The 18,335-nt window shown below is 34.6% G+C and overlaps 1 protein-coding gene across 1 annotated transcript; it reads left to right on the top strand.

The window, feature by feature from the left end:
• Window positions 1-2,081: 2,081 nt before the first annotated feature.
• On the top strand, window positions 2,082-16,547 carry LOC107772523 (protein ABC transporter 1, mitochondrial-like). Its single transcript, XM_075243734.1, has 8 exons — window positions 2,082-2,963; window positions 4,162-4,387; window positions 11,972-12,124; window positions 13,366-13,524; window positions 14,223-14,382; window positions 14,542-14,651; window positions 15,319-15,435; window positions 15,921-16,547. The coding sequence occupies exons 1-8, from the start codon at window positions 2,419-2,421 to the stop codon at window positions 16,314-16,316; spliced, it is 1,866 nt and encodes a 621-aa protein (XP_075099835.1). The 5' UTR covers window positions 2,082-2,418; the 3' UTR covers window positions 16,317-16,547.
• The last annotated feature ends 1,788 nt before the right edge of the window (window positions 16,548-18,335 follow it).

Below are 18,335 nucleotides of genomic sequence, written 5' to 3'. Positions count from 1 at the left end.
TTTTTTTCAAATATAATTTATAATAAAACTTGGATAGAACTACATTATTTAGACTAAATATTTTTATTTTGCAAAAAATAATAAAGTTTTAGTTATTATTTTTTTGAATTTGAATTGAAAATAAAAATTTATACAATTGAAATAAATGGTCAAGTCATCTAAAAAGTTATAAAAAATACATAGTTTGAAATTAATTATTTTGGCTATAATTATTTATATAGCTCTATTACGGTGCTCTAGAATATATATATATATATATATATATATATATATATATATATATATATATATATATATATATATACACACACACACACACACACAAGTAAAAATACACAATTGAAATGAATATTTATTTTAATTGTGTATTTTTACTTTTTAAGGTAAAATCTGTAAAAAAAATATATTTTAGAGCACCGTAATTTAGATCTATATAAAAAATTATAGCCAAAATAATTAATTTCAAACTATATGTTTTTTATAACTTTTTAGATGCCTTGACTATTTATTTCAATTGTATAAATCTTTATTTTCAGGTCAAATTCAAAAAAAGATTAATTAAAACTTTATTATTTTTGCCAAATAAAAATATTTAGCCTAAATAATGTAGTTCTATCAAAATTTTATTATAAATTGTATTCGGAAAAAATTATCTAAAAAGTAATATTCTTAAGAAGGTAAAAATATATTTTATTTTTCAAAAAAAATGTCACATATACAGGAAAAATCCATGTGGCATGCGAGTGCACCAAACTTTTTGTCACATCAGTGTCTAGGGGGATAATAATTCTCAAAAGGACAAGTTAATGGGGGTAATTAAGACCGGACATAGTTCGGGGAGGATACTAATAATCTGAGCCAAGTTTAGAGGTGGTTTAAGGTATTTTGCTTTAATATTATTATTTTTTATATTAGTAAGAGTTAAGTCAAGTTAGTAAGATGTTAGCCATGTGTTTGTAATACTTTACCTTGAATCTTATTGTAAAATATATTATTTGTTAATATGGAGATTTAAGTAGTTTAACTCAATGTTTTAAAAAAAATTATTATTAAAAAGTGGGAAGTCTTTCTTTCTTTCCTTTATTATAAAGAATTTATAATTTTTTTTTTATAAACTCCAATATTGTCTAAGCGAAATATTATTCTATATTCCATATTAATACTTTTTGGGTCCTAAAACAAATACTTTACTAACCTCCCCTTGAGCCACCCCTAAAGTGGCCAACTTGAGAATTGAGGTAATGAAACATTCATCAATATTCCGCTAGCCTTGGGGGTTTAGCAAGGTAATAATTTGAGCTAAATAATTAGAGTAGTAATTTTTATACTATAGTTTCCCTATCAGGCTAGTGTCTTCTTAATGTGTTTGTTAGGCTCTGTTTTAACAAATTTTGTTATTAACATCTGTTTCTCTTGAGTTTAGTATATAAACTAAATTACTTCAAGCTCTAATACTTACTATGTTGATAACCAGCTTGCATGAATTTAGTGTCCAAAAAGATAGATCTATTCCACAAAAAACTAGTGGTTATGCAAAGTTAGTTGTTATATTTAATAAGAGAAGGTGATAAAGGCAAAGGACTGGCTAATCCAAGGGTTTAAAACATTTACTCTAATAGCTTTACCAAATTCATTACTAGTCATAGTTAGGCTGCTTAAAATTTACAGAATTTGTTTTGGCAAAAAGTAAAATTATTTGTAAAATGGTGTGTGTTTAAAAAAAATTGGTGAAAAAGTTGAATTTTCTTTTAAGATGAACAAGTGAACAAGTGAAATGTAGTTGCACTTCTTCCGATAAATTTCACAAATGGTCATATAACTATTTGTCAGTAAAGTCATATAACTTTTGTTTTCTCATACAAAAATCATAAAACTTTCACTAACTCACACAAAAATTACAGTGACTAGAAAATACAATTTTTTCATAATATTTTCTTATAGCAGATTTTATTCCGTCTAATAAATAATAACTCAATTAAAATAGAAAAAATATATATTTTTAGCCTCTCTCGGAAATAAAATATATATTTATATATAAGTGTGCATTATATACATATTTAATCTTAAAATTGAGCTTACTTAAGGATGGAAACAAAAGCAAATATGTTGGAACTTCGAACAAGAAAATAATGTGTGCTAAAATCACTACACCTTTTGTGTTTGTGTCCAAACGACCTTTTTATTTTCAGTTTGCGGTGGCGGCGGGTTTGGTATGGCCTGATTTGTGGCATCCACTGCACAATCGTTAACCGTTATATGGCCGCACGACTGAAATTCTATTCTCCTTTTCTTTTTCCCGTCACCACCCATGTTGGTACATATACGTTCACTGTTTCACGGCCCGCCTCTTTCGCTAGTTTGGTCCTCAGTTTCTTCAGTCTAATAAAACGAAAGAGTTAAATACATCTATGGTTCTAAATGGCATACCTGAAAGACATAGCGAGGCTGGCAGATGGGCTATCTTTGGTTGCCAAAGAGGCTGTCAACCGCCAACTACGCCACAACAACTTGCAATCGTTAATTAAGAAGACTCTTCTCTCCGCCACCGACTTAACCGGACTCACCAAGGGCAAGGTTCGACAAATCGACAAGGAGATCGGTGGAAATTCCGCTGTACATCCTGATTCGAATAAACAAAGCGTTGTTTACTTTGGGGATGAGAAAACTAGCCCCTCTAGTTCTAGTACGTTCACTTCCGAGTCAGAGGTTGTGCCCCAAATTGAACGCGATTTACCGCCGGACGAAGTTGCTGCGGCTGAATTTCATGAAAATGTAGTACAGTCTCCGTCTCAAACTGCTGTTGGGACATCCATCGAGGGTGATCCTCAGAAAGATTCATCACTCTCTTCTGAAAGCAACGCTGCTGAAGCTGTTGGGCCTGCCACTCCGGAGCTGGTTATCAAGAGGCAGAGGAAGCCTCGGGAGAGGAAAGTGCCGTCCACTTCTTTTTCTAGAGCTCTTGGGTAATTATATACAATCTCTTGCTGCTTGTTATGTTCTCTTTGGTGGAGGTGAATCCAGGATTTGAACTTTATAGGTTCTAGATTCTAGGACAACGACCTCAACTGCTAGTAATTGGGTGTTGAGGTTAATTTTTAAACATATTTAGTAGCTTTCTTAACACATATACAGGTTATGCCAAACTCATATCTTAAAGCCTACATCCACCCCTGTCCATGAGTTACTTCCTGGTATCCTTGGTTACATCGCCGTGTCAACTACACTCATACCCATTAAGGGAAGTCGTGGACATTTTAAATCAGTTACTATTATTCAATACTTCTCATATGTATTGAACAGTCTCATAAATGGTTACTTGTTGCTACTTGCTAGTTTCCCTTGTGTTGGTGTGCTTGGATGTTTACTTTGTTGTTTGTTGTCGATTCCAGACTAATTTATAAGCTAGAATTGAGGTATGCTATATTAGCCAGGATTTTCAGACAATTGCATTTGTAACTTGTCAGAGTATATGCAAGAATGTTTCATCATAGGTGTAGCCTTTTTCTTTCTTGGGAACTAAATCACAGAGAAAAGATTTTGCTTACTGCTACTGCATTAATATTTGTAGGCTTTCCAAGTCTTTCTAATGCTAGATCTTTGGAAGAATATAGAGCATACGCTTTAAAAGATCTTTTGTCTTTTATTTATTCAATCTATTACTCCAGTGGTTTCCTCTTTCCTTTTTTGAGCTGGAAACTTGAGGCCCCATTCCAAAGTTAAGGCTTTTAGAGATCTTTGCTTCATTGGGGACTTATGCTAATGACTTGGTATAGATTTGAGGGCCTAAGAGGTTGTACTCCTCCTGGTGCATTATGTGCAGGCAAATCAGTGAGTCTCATGCATTGTTATCATATTAAGTTATTGAAGGTTTGTTTCTTAAAGGAAGAATTAAGAACTATGCCTCAATTCCTAGCTCTTAATGGACTGGAAAAATATGCGTCCACAGAGCTAGGTTGAATGACCACTCTCTCTTGTATATCAAAATTTTGAACTTGGCTGGATATTTCAGGCTTTTTGTTTTCGTTAGCAATTATCTGCTTTAATTAACCTTTTGCATGTAAAGAACCAAGATGCACCAGAAGTTGCTCTTATCATGAACATCACTTTCTCTTTTCACATGACTTGGACTCTTCGCTTGAACTTAACTTTAATTTTTTGAAGGTTTGCGGGCCTTGGAGCTGGTCTTGCTTGGGGTACACTTCAAGAATCTGCCAAGAGGCTTGTTTTTGGTACACCAAACTTGCTAGGGAAACAATCGGCTCTATCCCCCTATCTATCTGAGAAAAATGCAGAACGTCTCGCTCTTGCATTATGTAGAATGCGTGGAGCAGCTTTAAAATTGGGGCAGATGTTAAGCATCCAAGATGAATCTGTGGTTCCAGCTCCGGTAAATATTTTGAGTTCCAAAATACGCCTTGGGAGTTATTTTCCCTTTCCTTGTACTCCCCCCATTGCATTTTGGCATGTCATAGTTTTAAATGCAGATGGATTTTGAAATTTTAATTTGATTTATTTATTATACTTGTTTATTAGAAGAAACTACTAAAGTAATAGTTAAAAAGTTGATCGGATAGTGTAAACATCACATCAAAATATTAATTTGAATTGTTAAATATATTTAAATTTAAATTCTTGGAAGATGTGAAAATTATATGATCATATTTATTTGGAGGGAGTAGTTCTTTTTGATAATTAAACTTTTATTGACAAAAGGTCACCAGTTCTATGTACAATATGTACTCAAGTGAGTACCATACAAGACTGTTAATTTCCAAGAGACTAGTCCAATTACCTATACAGTTGAACATCTTAATCTCCTCCAAATATATACAAAGAAAAAGAAGCTAGATATTCTTGATATTGAATGAATTCATTCTCTTTGCCCTGAAGAGCTCAAGTATTAGTCTCTTATGGTGATACCTGATTGTCCAAAGTGCTCCAGAACAAATATTTATGCTTGCTCTGCTCTTCCTTCGCCCGTATATGAAATTCCAGCTTTTTTTTTCTGGAAATGGTACAGTTTAATAAAAGCAGGACAAAAATTATGCTGGAAATCTACACAACATAGTAAAAGTATAAAGCAAAAGTCGGACCTTCCTAACATGTAGGGATTCTAAAAGCTCTAAAACAGAGTCACCTTCATTTACAAGTTCCAATCTACACTAAAAGTAAAACAAGAATATAAGTTAGCTTTGATCTTTAAAGTGGAACTGTAGCTACCTCATAACACCTCTTATTCCTTTCTTTCCAAACAGTCCACCAGATGCGGGCTGGTATTGTGTTCCAACTCTTTTTCCTAGTCCTGTTTGTACCAACAGTGCTCCAACTTAAGAAAAACCAGCCGTATTACCAGGCATGGTCCATTTAATACCCAAACAGTTCCAAAACAGCTGCCAAATCTGATCAGTAACCGGACAGTGAAAAAAAAAATGACGACTTATGGTTTCTGCCTTTGTTCCACACAGGTAACACCTACTGCAAAGTATGAATCCTCTTTTTTTTCAAATTATCCTGGGTTAAGGCTACCTCTTTAGCAATTAACCATGTAAAACAAGATACTTTACGTGGAGTTTCAGACCTCCATATTTGTTTCCATGGCCATGACCTTATCTGTTGCTTTTTTCTCTTAGCAATCTGTAATATGACTTGATTAATCTCCTTATCACCCCAAAAAAAAAACTGTATTATGACTTGACAGTGTATAGGCATCCACTTTGTTCCTTCCATTTCTGTCTATCCTCCTCATTGGAGAACCCCCTGAGGCTTCAATTGCACATATAGCACCAACTTTTATAGAGTCATCGTCTTTTGCACAAGCTTTTCATATAGTAAATTAGATTTCATGTCCTTAAAGAAAGAAAGAAAGAAAGAAAGAAAGAATTTCCATTGCTACGTTCATAATCCAAATTATTTTATGTTAAAGCTTAACGCGTCCTTTTCATTAAGACCTGGTAGAAGGATTTAGCTTTGAACATACCATTTGTTTGCTTGCCTTGTAACTTGTTTACAGTTCTTCTGAATGGGCCAATGTATTTATAATTGTGCCAGTTTCATTTTAATAGACAACTGGTGTTTAGGAATTGCAGTTATTGGTTAAAGGAGAGTATGGACTAACCTTTTTTGATAAAAGCTACTATATTATAACAGAGCAATAAGATAGTGCAGAGAAGAATGTACAAAGGGATACCAGATATCATAAGCAAAGATAGAGGCCCAAATAATGGCCCTAGCCTATTCCAGTAGGGAACCTATGATATCTAAAATGGATTCAGTATCATTTTCATAAACTTCTTTACACCAAAAAGCAAAATTTAGCTAACAATTTGATTTGATCTTGCATATAGGAGAGTATGAACTATTAGGTGATACTTCATCAAATGGCATGCCTTCCAGAATATGTCTTGCACGTAATGCCATTTAGGTCAAATAGATTTTTGGTGTCTCCTGGTCTGCAAACGGACGCACAATAGGAACCAGTAAAGCTACTTTGTTTTGATTATAATTATCAGAGAGCCTTCCCCTTGTTATAAATATATTATATTATGGATGTTCATTTAGTACTCCGTTGTAAATAATCTTCTTGAAGAAGCTTATCCATATGGGACTCCACCGTAAATATGTTTATCTATTTAGTACTCTATTGGAAATAAGCTTCCTGAAGAAGCTTATCACTTCGGTACCCGGTTATGGATAAACATTACCCTAGGTAGAAGATTATTCATATCTGGTATAGTAGCAGCTTACACAGCAGCTTGCAGTAGCAGCTTACACAGCAGCTTGCAGTAGCAGCTTACACAGCAGCTTGCGTAGCAGCTTACACAGCAGCTTGCGTAGCAGCTTACACAGCAGCTTGCGTAGCAGCTTACACAGCAGCTTGCGTAGCAGCTTACACAGCAGCTTCCTTTCTTCTATAAATAGAAGAGATTTCAGTTCATTATGTACATCAGTTTGAATTCGAATAATATATCAGTTTCTCTCTATACTTGTCTTTACTTTACAGTCTTTATTTTATAACACGTTATCAGCACAAGACTCTGCCATCTCGAGCAAATACTTTGAAAGTATCAAAGGTACGAACTTTCTTTTTGTAAATAATGCCAAATCTTTCTAAACGTGAATTTGTAGTATTGGATATATCGGGCAAAAGCTACGTGTCTTGGGTGCTTGATGCTGAAATTCATCTTGATATGATGGGTCTAGCAGACACCATCAAAGATAAGTTATGCGTTTTACTTGCTATGTGTGCTACTGCCATTAAAATAAAATAAAAAAGGTACTTAGGAACCTAGTAAGTGAGCCATAATCATTGGACGAGATTCTGGAGCATTTTATGAATTTTAAAACACTATAATTTGTATATCTTTATGTTTCGTTTTTCACTTACTCGTTTTCGAATTAAGATTTTAATTTTACTCCAGAAGAGTAATATTGCATAGGAAACTATAAAGTGAATGACATTGTTAGATCCACTTATACTCCAGCAGAGTTTGCAAGAAATATACAATCACCAGAAGTGGTTATGTTTCGCATATCTCGTTGTAACTAAATTTTTGTTAACCAGCAGAAGTGGTATGTGCCTATGGCCACTAGAAGTGATAATTTAGGCTTTCTGTGGTTACAATTGAAGATAAACTAGAGAAATATTCTCTATAGTACATGCATGCCTCGATTTGCTCCTGAAGTAGCATTATCGTAAAAGAGCTTCTAAGACATCACACGATTTGGTGTGATTAATGCACGTTCAAATAATTATGTTCCGTTCCCTGAAGGATGAGAACTTTTGATAAATATTAGTCCATTCCTGAAGTAAATGTGACAATATTAATAAAGGGCGTAAATAGGAACACGTTTTTGATGTGAATATATTACAATTCACCTCCAGAAGAGGTAATATGATTGAAGGAATATATACTCAATATTTCGTATTTTAAATTTGCTCCTGAAGAAGTAACACAATTGAAATTTTCTCCTGAAGCAGGAAAATATTATGAAACTGTGTCTTTCTGTGCTTGAACAAAATAATAAGCTATTCAAAGTTATTTTTGAAGCACATTTTCATTCCTTGGAGTGAATGAAGAAATACCACAACTCACCTCCTGAAGAGGTAGAATAACAAAGGATATAAATTTTGTTTTTGTGGCATAAAGATCATTACCGCACGTACCCGTTGTACGTAAAATATCTTGAATAATTTTATTAAATATCATTCTAAGGCAAAAAGCATTCTTGTAGAATGCTTTGTACTACAACCACATTAATATTTTATGGTTAGTTATCGAGTTCCTCGAAGGAAATAACAACTCATGTATCTTTCCCTGAAGGATGTAATGATTATGTGGTTGCCGCTTTGATATAAAATATTCAGATGTTAATGGCGTTTCTCCCTGAAGGAGATATTTATCACAAAGTTGGTGGTAAAAATACTGAAATTTTTAATTTCTTACATTTATAAATTTATAATGTCTTTATAATGTTCATTTTATTAAGAATTTCTCGCATGATACCAGAAGTGTCTGAGCAATATTTGATAGTACAAAATATATCAACAACTCCTGAAGAGCTAACTGTTTGTCTAGAAGACATATGACACCAGTAGTGTCTATAAATATTAAATTGTGGATAATAAATAATGGCTCTCGAAGAGTTTATATACAAATATGTCATTCATATTATATGATTATGGTCAAAACATATGTTGTAGTAAACCTGAAGTTTACTAATAAAAATGACTATCATATTGAGACTACAAATGATTGGAAGATTAAAAATCTTCATGATTCCACAATCATAAGGGGTAAAATAATATGTATGTGAGAAGTTACCCGCCTTATTCTTCAATTTTGTACTATATCATGTATCAGAGTAAACCAGAAGTTTACTAATGCAAAAGTTTACGTCATAGTAAACCAGAAGTTTATTAAGAGATAGCACATGACATGATAAACTTGAAGTTTTCATTTGCCATTTTTAAATGAGCTATTTGAGAATTCAGATAAGCATATACTAAAGAACTAGAAGATTCTTCAGGAATTCTTATGTGTTGCTTGTTCTCATAATGAATTGATATACCAGCTAATGTTGGGACTAAGATCCCTGATTCTGAAATATATAAAAGGTGAACATGGGCCCGTTCACCTATCATGTGAACCACTTATAGGTGCATATATGAGATGGTTACATGTGTAATTATTGTCAACCTGCAGTTTGGCATTTGGAATTGCTTTTCTCGATTAAGAGCATAATTTTCAGATTATGAAATCAAGACAGTTCATCTTGATAATGCTGGTTTATATCCAAGCTGGTTTAGCATTGAATACCTCCTATTAATGGCTAAACCATTGTTTATGAGAACAAAGCTTCATGTAAGATTTTCTAAATTGCATATAGCAACACTTGTATGCATCGGATCAACAATATATGATAAGTCCTCCCTTCACAATTGGTTTAGGATCAGAAACCAAATATTTTTACTATCTTTTGTTGTGTGGTATATGATTAATTTCTCTACCATAATACACAAAGATATCTTTCCCAAAGATGATTGGGGATATATGTTAGTTTTTCTAACATTTGAGGGATGGAATAAACAGTTGAAAAATATGTTATATGAATCGAATTATCATGATCCTCACTTAGAAGATAATTCAAGTCGAATGCCAGAAGCATTTGCTGATCCAAAATTAAATATCATATTTCAGCTGCAAATCCTCCTATTAAAATTAAAGTCCCTAAAGGATAGAGTCTACTGTACGCATGAAGCGTGGTAGACCAATCGGTTCCAAAGGTAACAATCCTTGAAAAATAGTAGGAGCTAATGATCAAAATGAGGAGGAAATAAGCTCTAGAAGAGCCCACGACATAACATTTCATGAAACTCTCGAAAAAGTTCAGGTACCTGAAAATAAAGAAAGTGATGAGATCTCCACAAGTTATGTCGCTTCGGAACTGACACAAAATGATCGTCGACGATATATTTAATACAATATAGTGCACAATATTGTAAAAGATTGTGAGGATCGGACTAGCAGTTCAGACACTTGAAGATGTCATACCATTTAGATACAAGTCTTAACCTATATGACTTATTTGGCTAAATCTATATGAAGATCCTTGAAGGATTGAAAATGCCCGAAGCATATAATTCAAAGTCTTGAGAAATGTACTCGATCAAATTATAAAGATCTTTGTACGGTTTAAAGCAATCTGTGCGCGTGTGGTATAATCGCCTCAGTAAATATTTGCTGAAAGAAAGTTACATAAATTATGTTATTTGTCCATGTATTTTTATAAAGAAAATGTCATCAAAATTTGTTACACTTTCTGTTTATGTTGGTGACATAAATCTTATTGGAACTCCGGAAGAGCTCCAAGAGGGTCTTAAAAATACTTTTACATGGACAAAGTGTACCCATTAAGTACACCAATGGATATTCAATCACTTGAAGTGAATAAGGATCAGTTCCAACCTCTAGAAGAGGATGAGGAGCTCCTTGGTCCTGAAATATTCTATCTCGATGTAGATGGTACACTTATTTATCTTGCTAATGCTAACAAAAGTAGTGCAGATCGTATTGGTAATGCAGATGCAGGTTATTTATCCGATACCCATAAAGTCAATTTCAAACCGGCAAGCAGGTAGTGCATATGATTGAGATCAGTGATTCATTCGAGAAACATGTGGGTTAGAATGTGATAAAAGACCCACAATATTATACGGAGACAATGTTTCATGCATAGCACTATTAAAGGGAGGATTTATAAAAGGAGATAGAACGAAGAACATTTCACCAGAATTATTCTACACACACGATCTTCAGAAAAGTGGTGACATTGATGTGCAACAAATCCGTTCAAGTGATAATCTAGCAGATTTATTCACTAAATCTTTGCCAACTTCAACTTTTGAGAAGATGGTATACAAGATTGAAATGCGGAGACTCAAATATTTGAAATAAGGTTTTCATCAGGGGAGTAAAATACGCGATGCACTCTTTTTCCCTTACTAAGGTTTTTTCCCATGGGGTTTTCCTTATAAGGTTTTTAATGAGGCACCTAGCAATGCGTATTACTAAATATGTGTACTCTTTTTCCTTCACTAGGATTTTTCCCACGTGGTTTTTCCTAGTAAGGTTTTAATGAGACACATTATCTTTTAATGAACATCCAAGGGGGAGTGTTATAAATATATTATATTATGGATGTTCATTTAGTACTCCGTTGTAAATAATCTTCTTGAAGAAGCTTATCCATATGGGACTCCACCGTAAATATGTTTATCTATTTAGTACTCTATTGGAAATAAGTTTCCTGAAGAAGCTTATCACTTCGGTACCCGGTTATGGATAAACATTACCCTAGGTAGAAGATTATCCATATCTGGTATAGTAGCAGCTTACACAGCAGCTTCCTTTCTTCTATAAATAGAAGAGATTTTAGTTCATTATGTACATCAGTTTGAATTCGAATAATATATCAGTTTCTCTCTATACTTGTCTTTACTTTACAGTCTTTATTTTATAACACCCCTGTATTTATAAAAATTACATTTACCTATCCTACTATGTTAACTCATAATCATTATTTTGTGAACTGGTGAGGAAAATAAGATGCCAGTGGGTACCAAAGTGGTAAAATTTGAGAGTTAGTTTGATGTGAGTTTAATTTTCTTTCAAAATGTCCTTTCTCTCTTTCCTTTTTTTTTTTTTTTTTGGGGGGGGGGGGGGGGGAGTGGTCATGGTTGGGAGGGAGAATTTTAACATTATCCTCTCAAAAGTAAAAGAGAATATAAAGTTTAATGTTGTTAGAGTTACAATTTAGTGTAAAGTGAGAAAAACCCTCTGTCTTTTTCTTTTTCTGTTTTACTTACCCTATGCAAGGGATCTATCCACTTTTGACGAGGTTGTGGATTTCCACCCATTGATTTTTATCAACTTTGTTTGCTTTTGGTATGAATTCTCTCATATGCTTGTAGATCTTAGCTGCTTTGGATGTTGTCCGTCAAGGTGCAGATGTTATGCCGAGGAGTCAGCTTAATCAAGTGTTGGGCAGTGAATTAGGTCAAGATTGGTCATCGAAGTTGAAGAGTTTCGATTATGAACCGATGGCAGCAGCAAGTATTGGACAGGTGATCTAGTTTTAACTAAACCACCATTTTGTTCTCTTGTTTCTTAGTTGCGCTTCGAGCTACTTTATACTGCAAACACTGCTTACTATCATCTTGCTAGTACGAAATGCCCCCATTATCCTCATAATGTTTCCCCCCCTCCTCGATATGTCCCCCATACAATTCATTTAGAAAAATACTGGTAAACTCGTTGTGTTTCTTCAGTCTAGGATTAGCAACAGTCGAGTATTTTTGTGTTAACTTAGTCTTTGTCTAGTTTAATTGCAATTAAGTTTTATAATATACTAAATAATATAATCAGTTTTAACTTTGCTTTTAAATCCTTAAAATCCATAAGATCCAGTTTCAACAATATTTTTATTTTTGTGTAAGAACATCTTAAAGTGCTATGTCTACTTCTAGCTTTCTCGATATAAGGGAAAAGTTTGTTGTTATCTTGAAAGTGTTGGATTTCTATTTGTATGAGTGACCAAATCTTCCAAACTCACACATCTCATTTGTACCATTGAGATTAGACTTGTTTATCTAAGACATTATTGAACAACAACAACAACAACATACCCAGTATAGTCCCACAATTGGGGTCTAGGAAGGGTAATATGTATGCAGACCTTACCCTTACCCTATGAAGGTAGAAAGGTTGTTTCCGGAGACCCTCGGCTAAAAATTAGAGTAGGCAAAGTAATAATAGGATAAATGACACTGCCAGTAAATAAATGAAATATTTTGGAGTTACCACTCTCATTTTGATGAAAAAACAAGGAACTGTTTTAATGCTTAAAGAGGGTAATTGATATAGAGCATTCATACAACCGTCCCAATTAGTTTGGGATCTGAGGTATAGTTGTTGATATTGCATTTTTTAATGTGTACGGTTCTTATACCCACCAAGGAAAGATACTTTAATTTGTTTTATTTACTATTTAGAATCAATTGAACACTGTTAGCTTCTTCTTTTGCCAACATGAAATTTCTTAGACATAAAAGCATGGACTCCCGAATCCTTTGTCCAAAGCTCTGAGGACTTAGGGAAGCCGTATTTACATAACACTAACAAATTCATGATCTGGCAGTATTGCATTCTCAATAAATGAATGGCCGTTTCATTGCATAAAAGAGAATGGTATTTGATGCTTTTGCTTGAAGGTTGTATTCTTTATACAAAATGTTTAGTTATCTAAGATTTTGCCTAGTTATTTGCAGATTTAGTCACATACTTACTACTTCTAAACAATTTCCAGGTCCATCGGGCTGTCACAAAGGACGGCATGGATGTTGCTATGAAAATACAGTACCCAGGTGTTGCTGATAGCATTGAGAGTGATATTGATAATGTGAAACTTCTATTAGGTTACACAAATCTAATACCAGAAGGGCTGTACCTTGAAAATGCTATGAAGGTAAACTTATTCGTGTATTTACATACCAATCCCTGTATTTGATATTTCACCCGTGGTTCTTACAATATAGAAGAAGTGTAAGCTAATTGACCTATTTCTGTGGTTCTAGTCGCCTTAATGAGCTGGACCTTGAAAATGTTTTGAAGGTAAATTTATCTGTTTATCAGTAGAAATTCTTGCGTTTGACATGTCACCTGCAGTTCTTAGAGTTTAACTTATTGTTCACTTGAGTTGAAAGAGGAGGATAGAGTGGAAGTTTAAGAGAATGGTAACATCTATTTGACTTGTTTGGTTATGAAGTATAAGTATGGGAATCAAAATTAAAGCGAGATATTACCATTCCATTTCAGCTCAAGACCAGTCTGAAAGTTGATGGAGAAGAAGTGACTGACTTTCATTTCCCTTTCTTGTCCAATTAACAACTAAAGGTAGCTGATGAAGCTAACTAAGGGTAGTGAAAATTCACCTTCCCTTCCCCTTTAGGTTATACTGTTAAGTAGCTTAAAGTGGAGGTACTTTCTCGTACAATGCTACTTCTCTTGATGAAATTCACCGTTCGAAGTGCAATTTGGTTTCCAGTTCACATTTGGGAAACAGCACCCTCGTTGCTCCAGAGACACTTATTTGACAATGATCATGGCTCCTTGCTTTATGGTGCAACTTTAATGAAATAGATGTGTTTTATTCTTCAACCTCAGGTGGCCAAAGAAGAACTCTTTCGTGAATGCGACTATGAGCTGGAAGCGAAGAGCCAAAAAAGATTTGGCATTCTATTATCTGGCGCGAAGGGATTTTATGTTCCAGTGGTCATAGATGATTTGTCAAGTAAACGAGTACTGACTTCAGAACTTGTCCCTGGTAACTGCTTTAAATCTAGCCATTTCCAACATTTGAAAACACCAAAAATTTAATGTTACGGTTGGTTCCTTTCATCAGCTGATGTATTTGGCGTCAGGTTCGTTGGGATTATTTGAAGTTGATTTTTGTAATTGATAACTGCTATGAATATTTTTGTAGGAATTCCAATTGACAAGGTGGCGTTACTGGATCAAGAGACTCGAAACTACGTCGGAAGGAAATTGCTCGAGCTTACTCTGATGGAGTTGTTTGTTTTTCGTTTCATGCAGGTAAATTGTTAATTTCTATACAATATTTCTATCCTGTTAGTACTACATAAGATCTAAGGGTTCAATTTCCTTGTTGTATATTCCGTCAAGTGATATAATCCTTCCATTCTTCGGTAAGAAAGGTTGCTGAGAGAATGGAGAAGTCCCTGTAGGCCCTGGACGGGCTTGATGTTTTTCGTATTACTCCCTGGTTATGATTTCTTCCTCATTGTACATTACTTGACAAATATAATCATGCCATGCTACAGTAAACAATGGTGCTGAGAGAGCAACCCACTGAGCCAGGGTGCAAGGCCATGCATGGCCTCACATCTATGTTGCTCGGACTCTTAAAAAATGCTGCCGGTTAGGTGTCGGATCCTCCAAAAGTATGTGCATTTTTGGAGGATCGGACACTCAACCGGAGGCAATTTTGACAGTCCGAGCAGCATAGCCTCACATTACCCCCTATCTCAACCCACATAGTTCCCATTCAACTGCAAGCTTTAGAAGCACACTGGGAAACTTTCCCTCAATAATTTAAGCTTTTCTTTCTCAATGGTTTGTGTAATTATAATTATCTTCGCTCACTGTTACGATTATACTAAGTTCTTTTTATAACTACAATTATACTGAAATTTAGAAGCTGTCCTTTTTCTTTTCCCTAACATTGACTTGTTTAGAGCAGACCGATCCTAATTGGAGCAATTTCCTGTATGATGAGTCTGAAAGAATAATCAATCTCATTGACTTTGGAGCAGCTCGGGACTACCCCAAACCTTTTGTGGATGATTATTTGAGAATGGTAAGATGTCTTTGCTTACTTGAATTGCGCTGGAGTTTATTATTCTTCTGTATGCAAGTTATAGTATTTTTTCACTAGACCTAGCTCAAAGGGAAGTTTGAAATAATTATATGGCTCAGCTAAATGACAAATTATATGCTTTTGCCCACTTTGGAACTATCAAATCTACATATAAACTGGTGGTCAATTTGTCGTAGTGGTCTTGTCCGTTATCTGAACTGTTGTTTAGTGGCATTTGAAGCTTGCATTTTTGGCCAAGTTTCTTAAAAGATTTTATCTGAAGCATTCCTTTATTGTCATACGGTACCAGTACCTTTCTCTAGTTAAAGCATAATCATCTCTGGCGAACTGCAAACCTGAGATCCGTTGCGATTTTAGCTTACTTTTTTAGGTTGTATGCATGATTGACATTGAATCTTTTGACCTGAGACACTTCTATATTCCTATATTGTTTAATATGAGATACTGATTGATCGCTAAACCAGGTTTTTGCTTGCGCAAACAATGACCGGGGAGCTATAATAAAGTTGTCTCAGAGGCTTGGTTTCCTCACAGGAGAAGAATCTGAAATAATGATGGAGACGCATGTCCAGGCAGGTTTTGTTGTGGGGTTGCCATTTTCAAAGCTTGGAGGCTATGATTTTCGAGCTAACAATATTACCCAAAGCATTTCAAATCTAGGCGCTACAATGCTGAGGCACAGGCTGACACCGCCACCTGAGGAAGCTTATAGTCTTCACCGTAAACTTTCTGGAGCTTTCCTTGCTTGCATAAAGCTCGGGGCTGTTGTGCCGTGCAGGGAGCTCTTACTTGAAGTGTACGAGAAATATGAATTTGGCGAATATGGTAACGAAAAATTGGCAAGTGGATCAGGGTCATGATGGAGATCCTTCTTCCGCATTGTAACTTGTCCTGCGGATTCAAGAATGAAGCAGAGTCCTTAAGAGCGAAAAAGCCAACTAACATGGTTTGGAATGCAATTAAATGGCAGTGCCTGCAGCTCCATTTGTGATCGCATTGGCTATGCCTCCATTTAGTGCAGTCTATTTGTAACACTCCTCAAATTTATAAAAGTTTCGAGACACGCTAATTATAGAATTAAATTATTATTATTATTATTATTATTTATCTTGCCTATAGTTATATATATATATATATATATTTGGATATACAATTAGGAAAATATTAATAATTTTAATATTATTAATTATTAAAAGTGGATATCATTAATTATTAGTTAAGTTAAAAATAAATAAATAAAATAAGGGGGGGGGGGGGAGCTATCGGAAAACAAAAGGCTCCAAGCCTTAAGAGAAACAGAACCCACGTTTTGTCATTCATCAAAAAGGACGGAAGGCTTTTGCCTTAGACGAAAAACAGAACAGTTCGTTCACGGAACAGAGGCTTCTTATCACGCAGGCAACGAAAAATCTAGGGTTCTTTACAAATTGCTAATTCTTGAATTCAGGTATATAAAATTCCCTTTGTCAATTACCCAATAGGTAAGAACTAAATAGTTATTCCCTTCTTTTTCTAAATCAACAGTAAAGTTCCGTGTTTAGGTGCGAAATTTTAAAATTAATTAAAATGCACTGGTTGTTGTAGAATCCACTGTTTGACCAGTGTCAATTAGACTGGGGCCTACGTATTGGCTCGAGAAGTTTTGAGGTGAGTTGATATAATCCTTTACTAAAGTGGTTTAACTCACAAAAGCACGCATACAAAGTGTTTAATGAATTGCATAAAAGAGTTGATATATACTTAATTGGAGTGAGTAAGAACCTATTAGCTTAGAATTATTTTCTAGCTAAAGTTTAGACGATTATTTTGATATATGTGCATAAATTCTCAGATTTTTGTGTTATTCTTATATGCCATTTTCATGTTGAAAATTCATGAAGGAGCAGGAATCTTTATAAATACTTTTGAATGTTTAATTCATTCTTATGTCATGCCTTACATTTAAGGATACCAGTATGATTATGTGTAAAAGATTTAGACTTGAAAAGTTACAAGAAGAAGTTTTAGAAAGAAAAGATTTTTGGGAGTATCCTTTATTTTGAGAAGGGGTCATCGTCCAGGTCGGGGGTCCTGACCAAGGCGTTGACTTCCTGAAACTACTTGTGCCAAAGTAGGGAGCACACGAGCCGAGGGTCTCGTTGCTAAGAATTTACTTTGCCATGCTAAGTTATGATACATGAGGGCTGAGAACCATGAAGCGAGTGGTACCTCGTGGATTGGACCTATTCGATCAAGTTGGGATCAAACCCGTGCCGATCACACGGTGACTGAGACAAAATTAAGTCAGGATAGTTAGAACTCCCAAAGTATAAAGAGAAGTATTTTTTTAGAAAAAGAAAAGAATTTCTTTTAGAATATTCATAAACTGCTAGTATGTAATTATTTTAGAATTGTTCTTAGAGGCTTTATGTTTTCTATGCATTTATATTCTTTGCTCGTAATGTGTATGTTAGTAAAGTTGTGTCCCCTATTGTTGAGACTCACTGAGTACAATGGATGGTACTGACGTTCTCTTTTGGGAACCTACGTTGGTCTGCAGTACAACGTAGGAACCAATTTTTACAGGCGAGCAGGCTACGGGTTAGGACTTCCTTCTCTTCCAGTGCTATTGGTGAGCTCCGCTTTTGTTCATGGAGTATTCCTTAAAGTCATCTTTATTTAGTTATTTCTTTGTTTACTTAGATAACTGGCCAGGAAATCTCATGTCATGAGCAGTGCGTCAGTTTATCAGTAGAGGCTTCATAGACATAGTCATTGGGTTAAGATTCAGATGTTTTTGATAATAACGTAGCAGTAATTCAGTAGTTACTACGAATAAAGTTTTGAAGTTGATTTATTTAAATATTTAAATTAATCAAAAGTATTTGGTTGGAGTATTG

This window comes from Nicotiana tabacum, chromosome 22, assembly GCF_000715075.1.
Source record: "Nicotiana tabacum cultivar K326 chromosome 22, ASM71507v2, whole genome shotgun sequence".
Lineage (NCBI taxonomy): Eukaryota > Viridiplantae > Streptophyta > Magnoliopsida > Solanales > Solanaceae > Nicotiana > Nicotiana tabacum.
Note: the sequence above shows the minus strand (reverse complement) of the source record. Positions and strands in the feature narration are given on the sequence as shown.